Source organism: Bactrocera oleae, chromosome 4 (assembly GCF_042242935.1).
Source record: "Bactrocera oleae isolate idBacOlea1 chromosome 4, idBacOlea1, whole genome shotgun sequence".
NCBI classification, from domain to species: Eukaryota; Metazoa; Arthropoda; class Insecta; order Diptera; family Tephritidae; genus Bactrocera; species Bactrocera oleae.
Window position 1 is genome coordinate 28,341,337 of NC_091538.1, and position 22,981 is coordinate 28,364,317.

At 36.5% G+C, this 22,981-nt stretch overlaps 1 protein-coding gene across 1 annotated transcript in view; it reads right to left on the bottom strand.

Moving 5' to 3' along the window:
- Positions 1 to 20,595: 20,595 nt before the first annotated feature.
- The window catches only part of LOC118682658 (uncharacterized), a 40,113-nt gene continuing 37,727 nt past the window's right edge, over positions 20,596 to 22,981 (bottom strand). The window contains exon 2 of the mRNA XM_036372001.2: positions 20,596 to 22,673. Within this exon, the coding sequence (XP_036227894.2) occupies positions 20,596 to 22,673 (2,078 nt within the window). The remainder of the gene's footprint in view (positions 22,674 to 22,981) is intronic.

Consider the following 22,981-nt stretch of genomic DNA (forward strand, 5'->3'; position numbering starts at 1 on the left):
TACAGAACGTGAATTTTCGTAATCAAATTGAACGATTTGTAAACGTTGTTCAGGCGTAAGTCTTTCCATGATGAAATGCCAAACAACACTAAACAAAATAAAAAAACAGTGTTACACACAATTTATCAAAATATTTATATTATTATTTCCGAACATATCGTATATTTTAGATTCATTTGAAACCGAGCACTATTGAAACCATGAAAAGGAATGCTGAATTGTGTAGTGGTTATGAGAAAACGGCCCTTATTATCAACTTTTGACACAAATGCAAATTATAATTTTCGGGCCCTTCTTCGTTGGATGACTCAAACTATACATTTACAGATGTTATTTTAATTCCATTGAAATAAAAAGTTATGGTCCGACTTCCATAATTTTTAGAAGAGAGTTGCTGTGCCTGGATTGTACTTTTTATGCAAATAAATTTATTGTAGACTAAAAGAATCATATGAAATTTTAAATTGTATTATGTGGGAAGTAGACGTTATTATACTGCTTTTACGATTTTAACTTAATCTTTTTATGCGGGTGTGCGTCGTTATTACTCGATTTTTTCTTAACGGAATTTTGATGGCGACGTTAGTCCGATTCGGCCACCTGAAATACCATTTTTCTCAGACTAGCTTACACGGACGGACAGAAACACAACTAAACGCCGCCAATTTCGTAAACTTTAAATCATTACGTTCCACGTGAAAACTTAATATAAAGAAAATCTTCTGGAGGGTTACATATAAGTTTCTATAGCATGTGATTCTTTAATAGTTTTATAAAAAAAAATATTTTTTCTTTTATAGGTATGAAAATTTAAAATGTAATAATTATTTTATAGTTTATACAGAATGATAGCTAGCTGTCTTGAAGTTTTTCCCAATTACTGGTCATTAAAATATATTTGCAATTGATAATCTCTTATTTTAAGTAATTAAAAGTGGAAACTTACATATAATAATTTCATATCTCTAACATTTAAAAATCGGACTCAATTAAACTCAAAATATTACGTGCTGATATTTTTGAAGCGGCAGAAAACATTTCTTGCTCTCTATTAACTGCTTTCTATTGAATTATTGAATTGAGTATTTTTAATTTTACATTAATGAATCATGAATGAATAGAAGAGCAACTAAATTGGTCAGAAATGCATTTCAATATATGTACATGCCTACCTATACTGCCATAGGAGATTTGTTCGTTAAGATCAAAAACATACTTACAAAATTTATGAAATATAGATTGCATGTGTGCATGGATGTGTATTCATTCAATGCTAGTTGTTCAAAAAATTAAATATTAATAGTTTGTTATTACTTCAAAACATTCTGATCATTTGCGCTTGGACGATAATGTCGGCCGTATCCTAATTTTCGATTACCAGTTACCAGTTGGAAAATTAAACAAATTTGTTTATAAACATTATGGAACACCGTATTTGTGTGCAGTAGATTAAACCTATAACTGTTGCAGGGAAAAACACTAAACAGTTGTCAGAAATGAAGTTGAGGGTGCCATATACTTAAGTTCAAAAGTGAACGCGTACCTCGTAGAGCTTTGTCGCTTCTTGACTGCAAGGAGCCTAAAACTCTTCCTTGCTAGGCCACCCTATTTACAAACTGGACGAAGGAGTACAAACTGGACCTCAACATTTTCGTTGATGACGTTAAAATTCCGACAATAAACAACCTTAAAATTTTAAGTCTACATTCGACAGTCTTCACTGCTTCATTCCAAAAGTACAGATCCGCAGCAAGATTCTCAAATCTATAGCTGGCAACGCTTGGGGCTTGGATAAAGAGACGTTGTTAGCAACATATAGGGCAATCGGCTAGTCCGCCATTAACCAAGTCCCTCAATATGGTAGCCTGGATATAGCAGGGTGCAGATGGAGAAGGTATAGACGCAAGGCCTTCTAGTAACATCAGAAGAACATTGCTCCAACATGTCGACGAACTAGAATAATATACCGACGAAATTTCGGACGCGACCAATTTTCGACGGGTACTTAACGCCATTTTCAGTGGAGCTATTAACACCGCCATTGTCTCCTTCCCAATTAATAGCGTACTTGGAATCCATACACCACACAGAACAAGATTTAAGATTAAAATAAGAGTTCTTATGTCATTCCTTTTGAATTTTAATAGTCGAATTGAGCGACTCACGCTCCATTCCTACCACGGTAGTCTGCTATTTGAGCAAGTAATTGATTGTCTCCACCGAGACTCAGCTAGATTTATAGCATGTTCGCTGATTAAGTGTTTGCAAGTTGGCAGAGGCATAAAAATTCTTCCCTCTTTTTCAGGGGTTATTTGTAGAGTGGTACCTGTTCTGGCTAGTTCATCTGCTTCGCAGTTACCAGGGATATCACTATGCCCTGGAACCCATTGCAGGTTTATCGTGAAATAGGATGTTAGATCCTCTAATAGATCAAGACATTCTTTCACTATCTTTGATGAGACCATAGGAGACTTGAGTGATATCAAGGCCGCTTGGCTATCCGTATAAATATATATGCTCCTGTTGTGAGCACACTTTTTGTCAATACCACAAGTCGATTTTGGTGTATAATGTTGCGGAAAAGACAACACCACAAGAATATATACATAAGAGTAAAGAACAAAAATATTATTTAATTACCCACAAAATATATAAATCTCTAATTTTTTCAAGATATATTCATATTTATTAATAATAATAGAGAACGAACTATGTAAACATAATTATCCAGTTTTAATCTTCCAATTTTAATTTTATGCTAAAATGAATCATAAGAAATTTTTTTTAATAAAAATTCCAATAAATAAAGTATTTGTATATATTCAACACATGCATAGATATTATTGGCAAATTATGATTAAATTATTCATGAATATATATTTCGATATATGGCATTATAACCTCAATTATAGTATAAAACATCTATAAAAGTTATACTTGTATCCAGTAAGTTGTTATTACCTCACACAAGGCCTCACTCTCTCCAGATTAAGAATTATATTACATCCCCCAAACTTAAAGTTTTTAATTTCTATGCAAATTAATGCATGCTAATTCACTGAGTTAAACACACTTTGTGCATATTTTTCACTTAATTTTCACTTATCGAGTTGATTCGCACTTATCACCACGAACATACGTTTTGCCCGCAACTTCAGCACGACTTTAATTCGTTGAATTCAACTGCAATCCAATCAGCTCGCTATTCAAAAAACCTAAAGAGATTCATAAGATATAAGTATATACTAAAGAAGATAATCTATCATAAAAATTTTAACATAACCATACTTACTAAATTGGTTCCTCACTATGAACTTTTCATAAATGTATTTATGTACATATAAACTCTATGTAAAAGTATTACGCTTTATATCAAAATGGTATTCAATTGTTGGTTTCCTCTTTTGAAAAAAATTTAATTTATTAAACATTTATGAAATTTACAACTTACCTGACCATAGTATAAGATACTCTGACGCTCTTAAAATTTGTCTTCAAATGGCAGAATTAATGGCAATTTTTGACAGATTTTTTGTCTGTGTGTTCATCATAAAATACATATGATGAATGTTGGTCCTCTTACACCATAATATTCATGAAACAACAAATGTGGTTATGTAGTGAATAAGACGTGAAATTTTACAAGTGTAGTAGTGAATTGGATACCTCCCGCTATAGGCGGCAACCTTTTCATGAAGTACACACTCGTTTTCTGTTGTAGGATTTTGTATTACATTAAAGTTAACATTAAATGTTGTTGTAATTTGTTTTGATTTCAGATTTTACTGAGTTACTAGAAGAAGGTATATATTAAATTACGGTACGGCCGATATCGGGCCACTATAGCATATAACTGCCATACAAATTGAACAATCGGAATCAAGTACTTTTACTTGTATGGGAATATTTTTTATTTGACGAGATATCTTCACGAAATTTGGCATCAGTTATTTTATAAGGCAAAACTGTAATCTCCTAAGAAATTGTTCAGATCGGATCACTAAAATATATAGCTGATGAACGAGATATGTTTACGAAAGTTTTCATGGGTTATTGTTTAAGGTAATATTGCAATCTCCGAAGAAATTGTTCAGATCGGATCACTATAATATATAGCTGCCATACGAACTGAACGATCATTTGACGAGATTTGTTTACGAAATTTGGCATGGGTTATTATCTAACTCAATAATGCAATCTCCGAAGAAATTGTTAGGATCGGATCACTATAATATATAGCTGCCATACAAACTGAACGATCGGAATCAAGTGCTTGCATAGAACATTTTTTCATTTGACGAAATATGTTTACAAACTTTGGCATATGTTATTGTCTAAGGTAATTATGCAATTTCCGAAAACATGTTCAGATCGGCCACTATAGTATATAGTTTGCTATGACTGACCGATCTAAGTAAATTTTTGTATGGAGGTAAGTAGAAAATTATGTTAAGAATATGTACATGCTTGTAAGAGTAAGAAACAAAAATATTATTTAAAAACCCATAAAATAAATAAATCCCTAATTTTTCAAGATACCTATATTCTTATTTATTAATAATAATAGAGAATTAACTATGTAAATATAACTATCCAGTTTTAAAACCCATATTAACTGCTGGGTAGGTACAAAATAATACCTAGGTAGAAGAGTATGTAGGAAATAAACATAGTGAGAAGAGCAGGTGGAAAGTAAAACCTAGGTAAAAATACCTCTACAATGCAACTTTTGTAATTAATATCTTAATATTCCTTCGAAAAATGCTTGATGATACCAAGAAGGGCAAAAGAGTTTACAGATGTGAAGTCGGGCTCTAAAACATTTAATAAATAGGGTGCAACACATCGGATCACTTCAGTTTACGCGAGCAGCTTAAACTTTCAACAAGGCAAACAACGAAAAAATCTTCTTTAAATAATAAGCATTGTTCTATGTTTATTTTTGGTATATTTCTTATTTGTATAAATATTTTATTAATTTATAAAAATTTCAGGAGTATCTAGGCAATCGCAGGCACAAAGCTATGATTTGAAAATTAATCGACAAAGGAACGCTGACTATATTGCAGAATTACGAGAGAACTCGTGACAGTTCTGCACGTTTCACTAGACGACAGAACCTACTTCACAGAGCTGCAAAACAGGAGCGTGGCACGATCGGTCATTCAAACAGACGGTTGGTTTCGGAATACAGAGCTAAAGAGCAGGCACACAACACCGCCGAACACTCAAACAGGCGCTTGAAACCGGAATATAGAGCAGAAGAGCAGGAACGTAACACCGCAGAACACTTAAACAAACGAATGAATCCTGAATATAGGAAAGCGGAGCAGGAGTGCGACACATTGGGACGATCTGTACGGCGCCAGAATCCAATAATAAGAGAAGAAGATCGGCAACGAGATGCTGCATTGACGAGAAAACGTCGGGAAGATCCAATAAGATATTCGTCGTAAACAAACTCAGGAGGAATATAAGAAGACGTCGTGAGCTTTCTCAACGTCGAGCTGCCAATATCTTTGATATGTACGCATTGTTAATAAAGAAAGGATCCACTGAAATATGCGTGTGTTGCGGTGGCACTTTGTTCCCTCACCAAATAAAAAAACAAGAAAAGCGCCAGATTTCAACTTCAGTATCGTGATTTATGTTGTAGGGACAGCCACCATGCTGCCACGAAGATTTGACTACAGCCATATTATTCAAGCGCACTTGAAACGTCGATTGGAATATGAGCAAAATTTTATGACGGAGGCAGGGCGACCAGCAAAAATATTGGAGGCACTGAACTATCTGCTGGGTGCAGAGCTCTACGTCAAGCATAATATACAAATTTCAAGTGATTGGCTGGCAAACGCTAGGCTTTAATGACCAATGAATCCGTTAAAAAAATATCCAAGGGACGTTACAGCAGAGTACGATGCTCAGGAGTTGTCTTATCGAACGATTTACTGCGGAAAGAAGAGGACATCCAAAACAATTTACAATAAAATTGCACGTTCTGAAATACGCCGCTATGTACAGCATTGTGTGCGCGTGGACGTACTCCTCTATATTTATAAGTTCCACGAGTTAGAGCGCATTAAAAATGCAATTTTCATTTGCCTGCGTAAGAATATGGATTAAGGAATATAACTGTTGCAAATGTAAGGGATTAAAATTTTGTCAGCAACCTCATTCAGCATGATGACGGCTATTATGTACACAAAAGACTTCGATACTTTGGAGGGGCAGAAGAGAATTTGGGAGGCTGAACAAAGAACAAAGTTTTAGCCATGATCCGTCAGTTTGGGTTGCCAACATTTTTTATTACAATGTCTCCTGCAGAAACAAAATGGCGTGAGCTGTTGGTCATATCGAACAAACTGGTGGATAAAGTAGATATTTCGGAAGAGGAGGCTACTGCTCTATCAAGCTTTGAAAAGGCGAGGCTGATAAGGACAGATCCAGTTACATGTTCCAGATATTTCGACAATCGATTTCGTATGGAGAGAATTGCAGCATAGGGGATCACCACATTGTCATGACATGTACTGGATGGAATCATCAATACAAATGAAGTTGAAACATTTATCGACCGACACATTACAACCGATGGGGATGATTTGGACTTGCTGGAATTCATTTAGTATCAAAAACACAGACATGGTCGAGCTTGTCTAAGAGACCTACATGGAAAGCAAGTGTGCCGATTCAACATGCCATATCCACGGACAGAAATCCTTTCCCTTTGGAGAATGAGGAAAGTATTGAGCAACACAAAGTTCAATTACAATACAGGAACTATTAACTCTAAAAGATCTCAAAGAAGAAGAAATTACACGGTTAAACTGCTTCGAAAATTTTTTGGCGAATGTGCGAATCAACACTGATTACTTACACTGAAGCCTACTCTTCGCTCATCTGTAAAAAGGCCTAAAGAGAAAATTTTCAGACAGACTTCTAAATGCTTATAATAAAAATATCCTTAAGCTGCACAGAGCAATTATGGATATTCAATGGATGCATACGCTTGCTGTAGCTATATCATTAATTATACAAAAAAATTCAATAGAGGAGTACCCACACAACTGAGACAAGCCATGGAGGAAATAAATGCAGGGAATTTCTCCATTAAAAGAAAACTGCAGCACATCGGAAACAAATTTGTAAACGGATCGGAAGTATCGTCTCAAGAAGCAGCTTATAATATTTTGGGACTGTATCTATCAGAAGCCAGAAATGGGGAAATATTTATAAATACATCACATCGAAACTACGGACATATATGTGCCGAGTGTGCTGGAGCACTACTTTCAAAGGCCCGATCAATTGCAAGAACTCTGCTTAGCAGATTTTGCAGCATAGTTCAGATTTTGTAAAACAAGCAGAAATTTTCTGATAATAACGAAGACTACAACGAAGATAACAGGACAGCTGCACTTCCAATGGCATTTAAGGATGGATACCTATTGAATAATGACGTCGAGAGTCCTTGCAATGCACATAAGCTCAAATAAGACAAATTTTCATCGAACGGTCGAGATGCCTTACAACTTTTAGATCCCCAATTCAGAGCTTTAGCCGTTCCAGAGCCAGCTGGAGACATAAATGTTTTTCAAGAGAACAACAATACAGAGGAAGAGGCGGTTCGATTAATTAAACTCCCACCTCTAATATTAGAAGACGATTTACTGGCAATGGTGCAGTCATTTAACAGCAAAGAGAGGAAATATTTTGCCCATGTAATGCGCAATGTCAGTAAGAGGGAAATCTTCTTCGAATATGTCGGAGGCGGTGCTGGATTGGGCAGGAGTCGGCTTATAACGTCGTATATATAGTCGGTGACATTGCGAGCTAATAGTGTACCAGGAATCAACAACAAAACAGGCAAGGTGTTACTCTGCGCACCCACTGGCAAATCAGCATTTGGAATTGGAGGCCTTCATTCGGTTTTTTCATTCCCCGTCAACCAGTCTTCCGGCGATCTTCGGCCACTGAATAGTGACACATTAAACACTATTCATGCCATTCAAAGCAGTTGGAATTGGAGGCCTTCATTCGGTTTTTTCACTCCCCGTCAATTAGTTTTCCGGCAATCTTCGGCCACTGATTCAGATGTTTGCATATTTAGATTCTACGCTAAAGCAAATTTTCCGGAGCAGCGCTTACTTTGGAGGCATACCAATTATCGTATTTGGTGTCTTAAAGCAGCTGCCGGCAGTAGAAGATCGATGGATATTTGCACCAAATAGGATTGATCATTAAAATACAATTACAGGAACACTTTAAATAACGTGTCAGAGAGAAATATGACACACGCTGCCATTTAATTAATTAAAAGCAGTAAAAAGACCTACCGAATGAAGCCATCCATCTATTTTATTCAAATGCTGGAGCAAATGATTTCGTTCCATAAACTGGCGAACACGATAACCGAGGAGTTCTTTTCGACTGCGAAGGATACAATTGAGTCAAGTTCCCTAACAGAACGCAGCAGGTCAAACATTTTGGAAGCTGTGAAATATTTGAAGCAATCGAAAACACAAGGAATGCTTTATACATTGCAGCTCAAAACTTCGATTAAATATATGGTGACAGTCAACATAAGCATATGCGATGGTCTCGTCAATGGTGCTACTGGGAACTAATGCAGGTTGATTCCGAATCACATGGATCTGAAAATCCAGTGGTGCGACTATGAATAAAATTCACAGTCGCAATACAGATTAGACACAAATATGAGCGTGGTCCGATAATTCTTATTCAAGCGAAATTAATTCGCGGTCATTCCAGCTGAAGCCATAACGATACATAAAATTCGTGGTGGAACATACACACAAGTTGCTGTTTATCGAGAGGGTAGAGTTAGCAGATCAGCTTTATATTATATGTAAGATGTAGCAGAGCCCCGAATCCATTTGGACCGCAGGATCCAATTAAAACCCAACTTAATAGAATCGGAACAAGACCTGGATATTTACTATCAAAATGTAAGGAGCCTAAACAAGCATATTGATGATATCAGATCAGATAAGCTGATTTGTTCTGCTGATATTCTGTGCTTTGCCGAGACCTGGGCAAGAAGAATTCCCAATAGAAGGCTACAATGTTATTGCACGCACTGATGGAGAAACAAGGTCATCCCGAAGACGCCCTGCCAACGGCCTTATAAAATACTACAAGCAAATTAGGTGCCCAGATCTGTCAGAAGGATCATTTTTAAGGAACGACACCGGTTTTACAAACGTTTACCAACTGTTAAGCGTAAACAATTCGACAGTTGCCATATCACTTGTGTATATGAACCCCCGCTATAGACTTCCGGAATTTAGAAACCAAGTGGAAAATAACATCCGTCAGATAACTTAACAGTGTAATGAAACATCAGTAGTCCTTGGTGACTTTATAGATAGATATATGTTATATTCAATATTATTAAATATAAGTTTGTATTATAATATAAAGTGTAAGTCATAGATGTCATTATTGTAACTTACATATTACATTATAGAATAATAAATATTATTATATGTTATATATTTTCTTGTTTTTGTTTGCCATTAATTTAATATGAAAAATCAATCAGCTTAAAAAATTTAAATTTATGTAAATGTATGAAAGGTCTATTTACCTGATTAACTAGCAATAATTCGAGTAGAAGAAGATTCTTTATATTAAATAACCTGGTCAGAAAGAAAATGTTTTCCGTTGGATGCATACCGTTTACCGGTTACGTTTTCAAATGTAGTTATACATATAGTATTTACTAAAATAAATGCACCTGTGAAGGGTATTATAACTTCGGCGCAGCGGAAGTTAACGGGTTTTCTTGTTTTGATTAAAAATCGTGTACAATTGCATAAAAAATGTGAATTCAAATTACGATGAAGAATAATAGGTGAACCAATTTTCAATTGAACAATATGTAATGACATTTTGGGTATATCTATAGAATTTTGAAATACAATTTGCGTTCTTACATTTTCATTTTCATCAACACCAGTAGCGATTGATTTTAAATAGATCAACCTGTGGTGTCTTGAAATTAATTTCGTTAACATCTACATTTTTGGGCGCTATTGGAGCCCGACTACTGAACTAATTATGACTCAAGCAATTAATTTTTATTTCCAGGAAAATACTCTAAATTAATAAATTTATTTCGTGAACAGCAGTGCAGATATTGTCTGGCAATTAAATGCATTGCGTATTTGATTACAGTTCCATTCCACCATTCCCAATATCTAGTAATTGTTCGGAATACATGCATATATTTGTGCTAGTGAATCAATTTGCAATTTTACGCGCATACAGGGTGTGTTCAAACGAAAACGTGAGTTTTGATTTATTTTAAAGTGCTTATTTATTCATCAATATCCATTTTGTCCGCTTCAAAGTAATCCCCTCGGATATAATACACTTGTGCCAACTCTTTTTCCAATCTTCGAAGCACTTCTGAAATGCGCTTTTTGGTATCGCCATCAGCTCTTATTTGATTCTGACTTAATCTCATTATTTGTGGCAAAACGCTTTCATTGGTTTCTTTGGAAAAAGCATTGATGTGTGGGCTGGTGCATTATCGTACAAAATCGAAGAGCACACAAAAACGTGACTAACCTTTTCTGTTGGCAAAAACCGACTACTAATCGAAATTGGCTCCTTATGCAAGCACATGATAAGAATATGTGTCCGATTATAACAAAAACAAAATATCGATAATCGAATGTACACAGCCCGCTAAAAATCAAAATTCACCTTTTCCTTTAAACACAGCTCGTATATATGGTCAATCAAGTCGTTTCAACACCCCACCGTAAGAACGATTGCCTACAGAAATCGAAGAGCACACAAAAACGTGACTAACCTTTTCTGTTGGCAAAAACCGACTACTAATCGAAATTGGCTCCTTATGCAAGCACATGATAAGAATATGTGTCCGATTATAACAAAAACAAAATATCGATAATCGAATGTACACAGCCCGCTAAAAATCAAAATTCACCTTTTCCTTTAAACACAGCTCGTATATATGGTCAATCAAGTCGTTTCAACACCCCACCGTAAGAACGATTGCCTAAACTTTCGTTAATCTCATTTGCTTAAGAAAAGCGAGGAATTACCGATCTGTCAGAAATCACCAGACAGTGGTAATTTCATCGTTGCCGTTTAAATCTTCTATTGTCCTGTGCAATGCTTCGAGAACTATTATGCACTCATCTCAAATTATGATTGAAATTTTTCTCAACATTGCAGCTTATCCGTTATTTTCTGTTTTACACGCACAGATCGTTCGATCGTCATCTAGAAAAATGTCCGAGAAAAAAAACCGCCTTGTTTAGTAACAACAATCAGTATAGTCCATAAACGTAGTGTGTATGTATTAAACAATTACTGTACTCTTGCAAATGTTATGTATGTGTTGTTATTAAATTTTTTTTAAGTAATAAAATATGTAAATGATTCTTACATGAATTTTGAACATATGCTTATGATATAAAATATAATTTTTCTATGACTTTTAACATACAAAAATCAAGGATCTGATTCTTTACAATCTCTAAACAAATTGAGAAATTTATGAAATGAAATATGTATCTCCAATCACATGATCATTGCATACATGCTTTATATCCAATTCGTCCTGTACGAACATAATTCTCATATTTTTTTTTGGAAATTTCGGGTATGTTTGACATAAATAAAAACAATCAATGGTTTTGTGTCTCCCGTAAAGATAATCTTTTATGCTATTTTGATATTAACATATAACATCATCAACTATAATTATACTTAGAATTTTTCTCTGCTTAGTTTGGACTCATTGTCCTGTAGAAAATAGGAGCCACTTCCAAGACAGAATTCTCCGCTCTTTGCTTCAAATTTATTCAGGTATGCATATTTAACCATGGTGGACTCAATAATTTCCATTTGGCCCACACAATTACTTGTTAGGCACCCCCATATCATTGCTTCTTCACCACTGTTCTTCACAGTTTGCATCAAGATTTCCTTATCAAGTGCTGTTTTCGGCATAAATTCTTACGCCCCTTGATTTCATAGACGCAAAACTTGCTGTCATCGGAAAATGTCAAAACTCCCAGGGCTCTTTCGCGAAAACATTATGCACTTACCTATTAACTAGCGATATGAATGAGTTTTTGTGTTCGGCTTGACCATAAACCCTGTTTTTGTTTTTTAATTGATAAATTTAAATAATAATTTGAATCTATCTATCTTTTTTTATTACTCTTTGTATGAAATAATGTGTTCTTTCAACAATAATTTTTTATACTCTTGCTTTTGATATTTTCTACTCTTGCAACATACAAGGATCAAAGCCAGTACTTTATATTTAAAAATGTTGCAAAAGAATTCAACAGTCATTAATTACGATATTATGTATGAGGCGTAGACCAATTCTATTCAGTGGTAAACGACATCATTTTCAATGAATGTTTTCTATTTAATTTCAAAAAATCGGAAATCATTATATTATATGCTATATTGAAGGCAGAGAAAGGGTCGGACTGTTTGCATTAAATTGAACATAACTCATTTTATAAATACATAACTTACACACTAAACGACATGCTCGTCATAAGGCTTGTTAGAATAACGAAAATTATTATATGTTGTATACGGGTCTGAGGGTAATTCGTATATATGGTATAAGACCAACCGAAAGTTTGAAAATTGTATATTAGGTATGTATTTATATGGTCTAAGGCATGTATTGACACATTTTTGTCTATTTTTGGCAATACCACATACTATTAACAGGCCACATAGTAAAAATATGCTCCCGGTTTAATTCCTATACATTCAGTGGTGCTTGATTTGCATAGTATTATGTTATACCTATATGAAGTAGGTGGTTGTAGTCCGATTCCGCCTATTTTCTTACCTTAATATGGGAATGTCAATGTAAAATTACATACCAAATTTGGTCGATATTGGTTGAATAGGTCCTGAGATATAGGTTTTCACCTAAATATGGGCGGCCCCCGGCCATCCTCTTTTTTTGACCCCATCTCTTATAAAGTCCTCTTTTACCATCAGTACAGAGCCGCTAGGGGTGCTCAAGGGATTTGTCCTGAGCGTGCTTGGTTATTGTGTCTTAAGTGATTAAGGAGAATCTTATTTTAACACTTAATTAAGGCACTTTATATATTTTCAATAATTGGCGTTTTGTGGGAATGGCAGTAGTCTACGAAATCGTCCTCACTTTTTTGCCAAGATTACAGCTTGCACAGACAGACGGACGGACAGACAGACATCCGGATTTCAACTCGTCTCGTTGTCCAAATCATTTATATATTTATATATAACTCCATATCTATATCGATTAATTTTAGGGGATACAAACAACCGTTAGGTGAACAAAAGGATTATACTATGTAGCAACATGTTGCAAGAGTATAAAAATTATTAAATTGGGTTATTAACAAAATTGGTCGGCTGTAATCCTCCTAGCTATATCCTCCACGCGGGTGCTGACTAGGTAATTGACGTCGCTGTCATCGCCGTCTAGGCTTGGTAACTGGACTAGTTCCTAGAGTAGGTATACAAAGACGAAAAGCTGCTTGGGATATCCGCAAAAACCACGGTGGGAGAAGTCGTAACCATCAACGGGCACAGTAAGTCTACTTGCTAGGAAGGGAACAGTTTATGAAGACTCGGACCTCGGAAGCCTTAACACAATTGAAGAGGAAGCTTCTCTACGCTCTCCGTGGGTTGCCAAGGGAGCTGGTTCGGCATTAAAGACTAGACCCAGGGCAAAACCCAGAAAGGAGGGGTTGAAGGCGAAAGCTACATACAATGTGGCAGTCAAAGTCCATGATAGACTTAGCTGAAAGTCCAACCGGACAAATGAAGAAGAGGAGAGGTTGGCATTGGCTAAGGAAAGAAAAGGAGGTCGAGCATGCTAGGCATTGAGATCGCAATTCTCGTCAAAAGATCTAAAGTTGGCGAACCAGATCGTGGAGGGAATAGCGACCAAAAGGCAGCTGCCCGCTAAACAGCGTGGCCAGCCAAATAGCCGAAGCGAAAAAACGAAGCTGTAGGACCGTTAATCTCCAGGGTGGCAACATTGATCAGTAAGATAGCCAAGAGGCACTTAATGGAGGCGCTCATTGATCGGAGCAACCCTCTGGGGAAAATCACACAGGAGCGGCGGAAAGCAGTGGAGCTGAAGCTCCAGGCACACCGATGCCAACTTTTGATGGCGCGGGCTGGTTGAATGGAGTCAATATTCTCACATGTAAGGATGACCTCTCCCTGCTATGGGTAAAGGAAGTGGTGTCAAATATTCAAGGTCTGTGGGAGGGGCCATTTTCTAGATAGTGGACCTGAAATGCATCCCGACAATTCCGAAAGCTAAGGTGCTTATACCTCGCATGGTAAAACCGGTGATTCCGAAGATACAACCCGACCCCGAGAAGAAGCCTGACCTTAGCAGTGAATGTTCTTCAGATAAACCTGAATAAAAGCAAGGTCGATACTGCCGATCTCATACTCAATTTAGGCAGGATCGGCTACGATGTGGCTTTAGTTCAAGAACCATGGATAACCTCCGTCTGGATAAAAGCTCCACTAAGCTGTAGTAAGATTAATGCAGGATGAAATGAATCCAGATTACTCAGACTAGCGCGAACAGGAACTCCTCAATGGGGTGTACTGCAATCTCTCCTGTATTCACTCTGGCCGCGAAGAATTCTCAATTTACTACTTCTACCCAGACTTTTTCTGCGCTGCGAAATGACAATTTTGTGTAAATTTATCGATATAACTATAATACCCGATTTTCACTGCTTTAAATTCTACGGGATTATGCAACAGACTAGTAATAAAGCACTTAATGGGATTTTATTCTAAATTGAGTATGTAAAAGATATTTTTTAACAAAAGAAAATAAGACATTAGCGTGTACGCAGACTTTTTCTGCCGAGTGTATTTTGCTTAGGCTGTGAATCTGATCTTATCGGCAATATAATATTAAATAAATATTTTTATAAATATTATAATTGGGTGAAAAATTCTAAAACCACAAATGTGAAAATGAGGATCCGATATGGAACAGACAAGATCCATATCCTAGCATAAAATAATAACTACTTATAGGTTTTCGATATAACCTTTTCATAATAGATAATAATAGTCGTGTAAAAGTTACCACTTAGAAAGAATAATCAGAAATATTATTATAAATTTAAACTTTATTAGCACAGTTAAAATAAAACCATGTTAGATAAAAAAGGGGAATAAATGAATTAGGAACACTTTGGAAATGTATATTGGGAACTCCGTGATGTACTAATAATAAATAATAATAAACACTTTACTACAAATTCGGAAATTTTTAAAGTACTAACAGAATTAACTGATACTGTTAATAACATTAAAGGCGATACCACAGCCAGAAAAATTAAAAAGAAAAGAAATTAAAATATTATACAAGAACTCTATAATATAATATAATAGTTATAATAACATTTGGTAAAATAGGAACCTAAATCTGACATTTTTATATTTTGATGAAATAAAATATATAACATATTACCAGCATGGTACAATGACATTTACGGACTTAATGCACATTCAAAATTTAAAACCCCTCACTACCTTATATAAAACATCCTAAAATATAATTAACATATTAGTACTATGATGTAAGAGTCATCGCTCAAGTAGATAAACAACCAAACCGTAATAGGAACCTATTTAATAAAATTTGAAAATGTTATTGTAATTAATAATAAAACTTATGAAAGTATTGAGATCAACATTTGAAATTATCTTAAAATTAATCATATAAATAATTTTGAAATTCTATAGCATTTAGAAACAACTAATAAATTATTGAACAAGGACATCTCAGTTCATTCATGGGTTCATTTATATTGCGCTCTCATAAGATAGGTCGTATCAGCTGATTCGGTCTACGGTTACGGTGACTGTTCCCAGCATTAGAATGGAGGGAATTAACGGCAGCCTCCCCATAGCGGTTTTGCGGTAAAAAATAAATAAAATTGCATCTTAACTTTTGTAATTATGCAGTCATAAAGTTTTTAATCACGCCTTTCCCGTTCTGAATAGAATAATCTATTCTTATCAAAACATTACTTGTGGCCCTCACACGAAGGCATAATAATAATAATTGTAAACAAAAATGAAGGCTTAACGTTGCCGAAATATAAAAACACTTCCTTTGCTTTGGATAATAGTAAGTTTAAAATAAAGAAGAATTCTTATTCCGTCAATCAAAAGAACCACACGTGTTAAATTTTTTTAAATATCCTATATATAATTTATTTGCCCAAAAACAATGAAAGAGAGCGAGTAAGATAATCACACCATAGTGCAGTAAAAGAGGAGAAATAGTTACTTTTTTCCTGAGGCTAGAACGAAAGTAACCTAACGGATAACAAATGCATTAATAACTGATAACCAATAGGTAACTAATTAGACCGTCTTGTAGGCTACTATGATAGCGTCTGAGACTTTTTTGTCCCTCATGAGGAGAAGGCAAATATAGCAAAATGTCATCCTTTTTCACAAAATTTTCGTAAGTGTTTGTGCGATTCCGCACCGTGACTTTTAAAGCATGTTGCATAGCTCATTTGAACATTGATATGGTTATCTCACATTTTGCTTACAATGAATGTGGTAGAACAATATATAGATATTTAAATATTAATATATTGAAGGGAAAATGTATGACAGTAATTCCCTAATCAATTAGAATGTATTAAATACCCGTAATTTCTTTACGCCACATTTTTTTTTCTCACAAAACATTCATGTACTAATTACATTTCTTGTTTTAAATAAAATGTTAGTAGAACTAAATATCTTGCGGTTAAAAGAAATAAATATAAACGCATCCTAATATACCCTTGTTATATAAATATAAAAAAGTATAAGTAACTCCATATTTATTAGAATTCGTGTGTATATATTATTAATGTTTAGGATTGCACTAAACATTCAAACTAAGCACGCTCTAATGACGGATTTGCACTACAATAAAACCACGATTTTAATATTTTCACTATTTATTTGGTACGCTCCAAGTACCATCCAATTCCTTTGATAGACAACTGAACTAATCTTATGGTTAACTTATGCTTATACAGAAAATTATTATGTAAGCGAACCGACGAAAGTAGCAAAGTTGTTATTGCATACGGTAAAATGGTATGACTCAACAACAGTAGAATGACTGACACAAACAACGGTAAAAATGCCGAAGCTAAAGTGCATCACCTGACAATGATGATGCCAAATTGTACCTGGAGAATGGTGCTGCCAAAATGTACAGCATAAATCTTACAAATTAATTGAACTTATTGTTAATCGTTAACTATTACATTTAATGCAGCTAAATGGAATTAAATATTTAATAAAATATAAATATTTTTGAGTATCTTATTTTTTATCTTTATTCACCATTTTGCAAAATGTTTATGTCATACTATGCATATTTGTTTATTAATACCAAGTTAGTTACTTGAAAATAGATAACAAAATTAAAATTTCCCGGCATATCGTATATATTCATTTAAAACCGAGCGCAATTTCAACAATGAAAAGAATTTCGGAATGAAAAGAAATTCCTAATTGCGTAGAAGAGAACGGTGACGAACAAGAACACAAGGCGTGGCACCCGAGGCCGTGTACGAATGGCTTCGTCTTTCCTAGAAAGGTTTCGTGTGTGAATTGGCACTATTACGTACCAGGCCCTGCAAGACGGGTATCTGTTAACAAACGTGTTAACTACTTGTTATTTTTCACTCGTGTATAAGTTTAAAAATTTGCTACTTTTGTTCAGCGAGTGGGAAAATAATAACCAATTGCCCCTCGGATGTTCAATGTCTTGCCCGCTCTTTCCAATTACAATTCTGGCAGGTTGTCTCTATATGCTACCTCTTCTATATTGTAGCCGATTTCTCGATAAATCGTTTACCCATAACTTACTCTTGAGTTCGATCACTAGATTGGAAAATGAAAGTCCCAATTTAATGGCTATACACTTATCTTTAATTCTAAATAAAACATGTTAACGCTGTGTCTGCTGCACAATCTGGAAGCCTTTATGTAGTAGTTCTTTAACAAAACTTCGCCTCTGGAACATTCTAGCAATTACGATTCGCTGTCTAGTTGATTATGGCAATTTCTCGTCGATTCTATTTTGTTCAATCATCCATGTTCGTTACACTGCTCTCCACCTAAGTCTGATCATCCCGATTAGACATTTTGCGGTACCAAGCACAAAGCATTTATGTCTCCCATCTCGTCTTCTAGACTGCTGTTAACTTCCTTAGTCGTTCTTCTCTACATGGAGTTAATTCCTTCCGTTTTCCGAATACCCACTTTCTGGTACCTTGACTTAAAGCTTACTCGAGATTCCATTTTTGATTACAAGGTAATTCCATTTGAACACCGAATCTCTTTACCCGCTCCCGGAGGGAAATGGACGCCAATTTTCTTAAAACGCACCCTAATTGTACTGCTTCATCTGGCCATGATTCCTAAATCTAATGCCAACGCACTCAGCGTATTCGGCAATCCTCTCCATAGCTAATTGATGGCAACCAGTCCAATAAAACCTTTGCTTTCATTTTTTAATGGGTTTCGCCATTCTCAAGTGCCCTCCACTAGGACCTTTGTACAGCACGTTAAGTACTTTAGGAATTCTAACCTTCAGAACAACCATAAATGCTCGAAAGCTTTGCCCATCTGCTCTTTGCCATACTCGGTGCAAACAGCCACACCTCAACTTTAAGTTGCTTCGCTATGCCCAATATGCATTTGCGAATGGCCTTCCTGTAGATATTTCTCCACTCGTTGTACATTTATTCAAATCACTTCATGCATTACACTTTGCGATTCTGGATCTTCTTGCAAAAAGTAATTTCAGCTCTAATTTTATCGTGCTCTTCCACCTGTACTGGTATAAAAGCTTTCTGCTCTTCCGACTGTAAGGAATACACGCTTCCTGCTCTTTAAGGAGGATCCTTTTACTGGTACATAAGCTCTTGCTCTTCTACCTGTGAAACCTTTGTACTGGTTCACACGCTTCCTGCACGGCCAACTGTGAGGATACCTATGCTGATATACGAAGGCCAGATATTTTCACTGTGACAATTGTGCTAATATACGTGCATCTTGCACTGCGAACTGCTTTTTCAACTGCATTGACAATCGCGTTATTAAATGCGACATTCATAGGGTCATACGTGGATCCTGCTCTTTAAATTGTGTTTTGCGTTAACATTTGTGTTAACGTAAACATTGCAACCAAAATTATGTTTATGTCCATAGTGTTTCATGAACGAGAGCCTCTAATTTCAATTCAAAGACATATTCCTCAACATTAATGTTTTCCGCTTCTATGGTCTCTCGCAACCGTTATTATAATTTGGACTTTACTTTATTCGTTGCCAAGTCACGTTTTAGCTACTTTTTCAGTTGTGGAATCTTCAGATCGTTAAACTTTGCCATTTTAAATTAGGAATTTATTTGACAATCCCACTTTTGACGGATTTTTGTTACCATAACCAGTTCCAATTCTTTTAAATAAAATTCAGTATTATTTATATTATTTTGCTTTATTTTATTGAAAAAATGTATTTACTAAAACTAATTATTAAAATTAACTAATACTGTATAATATTTGCATCAATTTCTACCAAATAAAAGAGAAGTCGTCTGGATCTTACACACGTCTGTCACGGAATAGGCCGCTTCTTTATTCAATTCCTTCTTAAATATACATTTTGATTAACGGGATATAGCATTACGCCATATGATACATATTTACATATATATAAGGATAGTTCCCATTTACGTTCCCTACGCTAGAGTGGAGTGACTAGTCTAAGAATTCAATGCTAAAAGGAGGACACAATTATGCTGATCATTCAGCATTCAGCAATCAGCTGACTGGCATTGGTTTGTGTCCTTGTTAATTATGTACAGGACTGCATTCTAATGTACTTAAATCTTGAACATTCTGCCCGGCTGAACCCTCGCGGTTCAGTAATTCTTCTGCGGGACCTGTAAGGCGGCATAATTTTTGCACCGGTCGCTGACACCGCTGTTTAATAGGAATTCCATCCGATGATCTCTGGTTTGCATTGTACTCTATCGTCCCGGTACGTACCAGGCCATCACTGCCCGGGTGAACGTCAATCACACGTCCCACGAGGTGCGGAAGGGGTTATGAACTTCCAACAGGTACCTTCAGCTACCAAACTGTATAAAGTGGTGCATATACCTCTTCGACTAATGAAGCGATCGTAAACATCTACAAATGCCTGTGTACTCAAGTCCACTGCCAGCTCAATATGTACCGCTCGTGAAGCCATACAAACAAATATGGCAGCGTATGTTTTTGTAGTCGGGGTAGCACGATGCATTCCCACACGGACATGGAATGGCCCGCAGTAATCCAATCCGCTACGAGAAAATGGTGGTGCCACTAATACTCGTTCTTTTGGAAGCGAAGCCATTTGTTGGCGTTGTAGAATTTGAAGATGCCTACGACATGTAGTGCATGTCCAGATGAAAGACTTTACTTGAGCTCGTGCCCCTATAAGCCAGAAACGTTGTCTAAGAAACTGCAGCATTTTTGTATACCACCATGTAGACTAGCAAGTAAGCCAGGGCCCCACGTGGAATTATAATTTGATGTCGATGAGCTTTATCTAAGTCGGTGTTGGTGAGTCGACCACCTACCCTCAGTATGCCGTTAGTATCCAAGAATGAATTGAGTGCTATGATTTGACTACGACCCACAATCCTGGAATGCAATGCAAGCGATTTAGTTTCGTGTTTAAAATTATTACCTTGTGCTTGTCGAACGTGCAGAAGTAACGCCCATCGCTGCTCTTCGAGAGAAACTACATCGTTCCTGTAACCACGATATTTCGGTAACCATCGCCTTAACCAAACAGTGGTGTTGAGTAAACGACTCAATTTGCTAAATTTCTCTACGAGAGGTATCCGCTTGTCTTTCGTGGATGTCATAATCCACTGGTAATCAGCTCTAGAAACGAAGATGGAGACCGGACGAGATTCAGCTATGGAGAGTTGCTCTTCCTCTTCCGTCAAAATGGGCAGGCTCATTGTGCAGCCCACACCTCGATGTATGCACGTCGGTCCCATCCACCAAAGGTGATGCTCTGCTAAGAGAGCAGGAGATATACCCCTGCTTGCACAATCGGCTGGATTCGATTCCGAGCGAATGTGTTTCCAAGCATTAATGTCTGAGTTGGCTTGGATGTAAGCTACACGATTTGATACGTATTGCTTGAACGTGGATAGCGTTTTGGGGATCCAGCATAATACAATAGTAGAATCGCTCCAATACGTACATGGGGCGTCCTGTAAATCTAGAGCCTTACGTACGTTATCCAGCGTCTTGGTTAAAAGATGAGCACCACATAGTTCGAGGCGCGGTATAGTCACATCCTTAATTGGTGCTATCTTCAACTTCACTGAAACAAGAACGGTGGGTGACGTTCCGCTGTTATCGATGGTTTGAACATATACGACTGCTGCGTATGCTTTACTACTAGCATCGCAAAAGCCGTGCAAATGCACTAAAGAGCCCACTCGTATTCCCAGCCAACGAGGAATACGAAGCCGTGAAATATCTTGTAAGCTATTCCGAAATATCAACCATGTATTGAGCAGCTCTGCTGGGAGTTCGGCATCCCATGGTAGACCAGCTTTCCATAAGTCCTGTATGAATAGTTTGGCCAACACGACTACAGGTGCTAATACCCCAGTTGGATCGTATAATTTCGCCACGTCACTCAAAACCCTTCGTTTAGTATGCATGGAGGTGTCGTCAATCATGCTTACCTTGAAGAAGAGTTCGTCACTCACTGGATCCCAGTAAAGACCCAATACCTTTGTCGTTGAGTTGTCTAATTCCAGTTCCGATGCGGAAACTGTTGTACCGGTTATTGTAGATAATACATGTGTAGAGTTGGAATTCCACTTTCCTAATATTAATTGTCCTTGTTTCAAAACCGTTGCTACGTCTTGAGCTCGGGTAACGCCAAGTTCGTCGCTGTCGACGCTATCCAAATAGTCATCAACGTAGAAATTATAAAGTATGCTATGACGCGCTGCGGCAGCCCGGCTTGGGTCATAGATGACCTTATAATTGTCATTCGCACATTGACGCAGTGCGCGTATTGCCATTCCATAAGTTACCGTCTTCAATTCATATACTTGAAGAGGTTCATCTGGTGATTTACGCCAGAGTATTCGTTGCCATTTACGATGTCGTGTGTCTATCAATATTTGTCGGAACATTTTCTTAACGTCTGCAGTAATTGCTACGTTGAATTTGCGAAAACGGTTAAGAATGTCGACAATATTTGCGTGTAACTGAGGTCCAGAAATCTGTGTATCGTTTAAGGATGTCCCATTAGAAGTCTTCGCGGAAGCGTTGAAAACCACGCGAAATTTTGTGGTTACAGCATGATGAGGTATGAAGTAACCAGTTTCTTTCCCAATGAAGGTTTCTCTGCTAACCTCCATATGATCGAGAGCAATATATTCTCGCATAAATGTGATGTACTGCTCATGAAGACATGGGTCGTTCATCAGACGCCGCTCGAGTTGTAAAAACTGGCGAACTGCCGATTGATGAGATTCGCCAAGTACAGGAGCATCTGGCCGAAATAAAATTTGCACCTGGTATCTACCGTCTGAAGTGCGGGTGATTGTGTCGCTGAAGATCTTCTCGCAGTCAATCTTACTTTGAATCAGGATCGAATAGTTCCTCACAGGAGCCACCAAAAAGATGTATAATATTTGCATCAATTTCCACCAAATAAAAGAGAAGTCGTCTGGATCTTACACACGTCTGTCACGGAATAGGCCGCTTCTTTATTCAATTCCTTCTTAAATATACATTTTGATTAACGGGATATAGCATCACGCCATATGATCCATATTTACATATATATATAAGGATTCT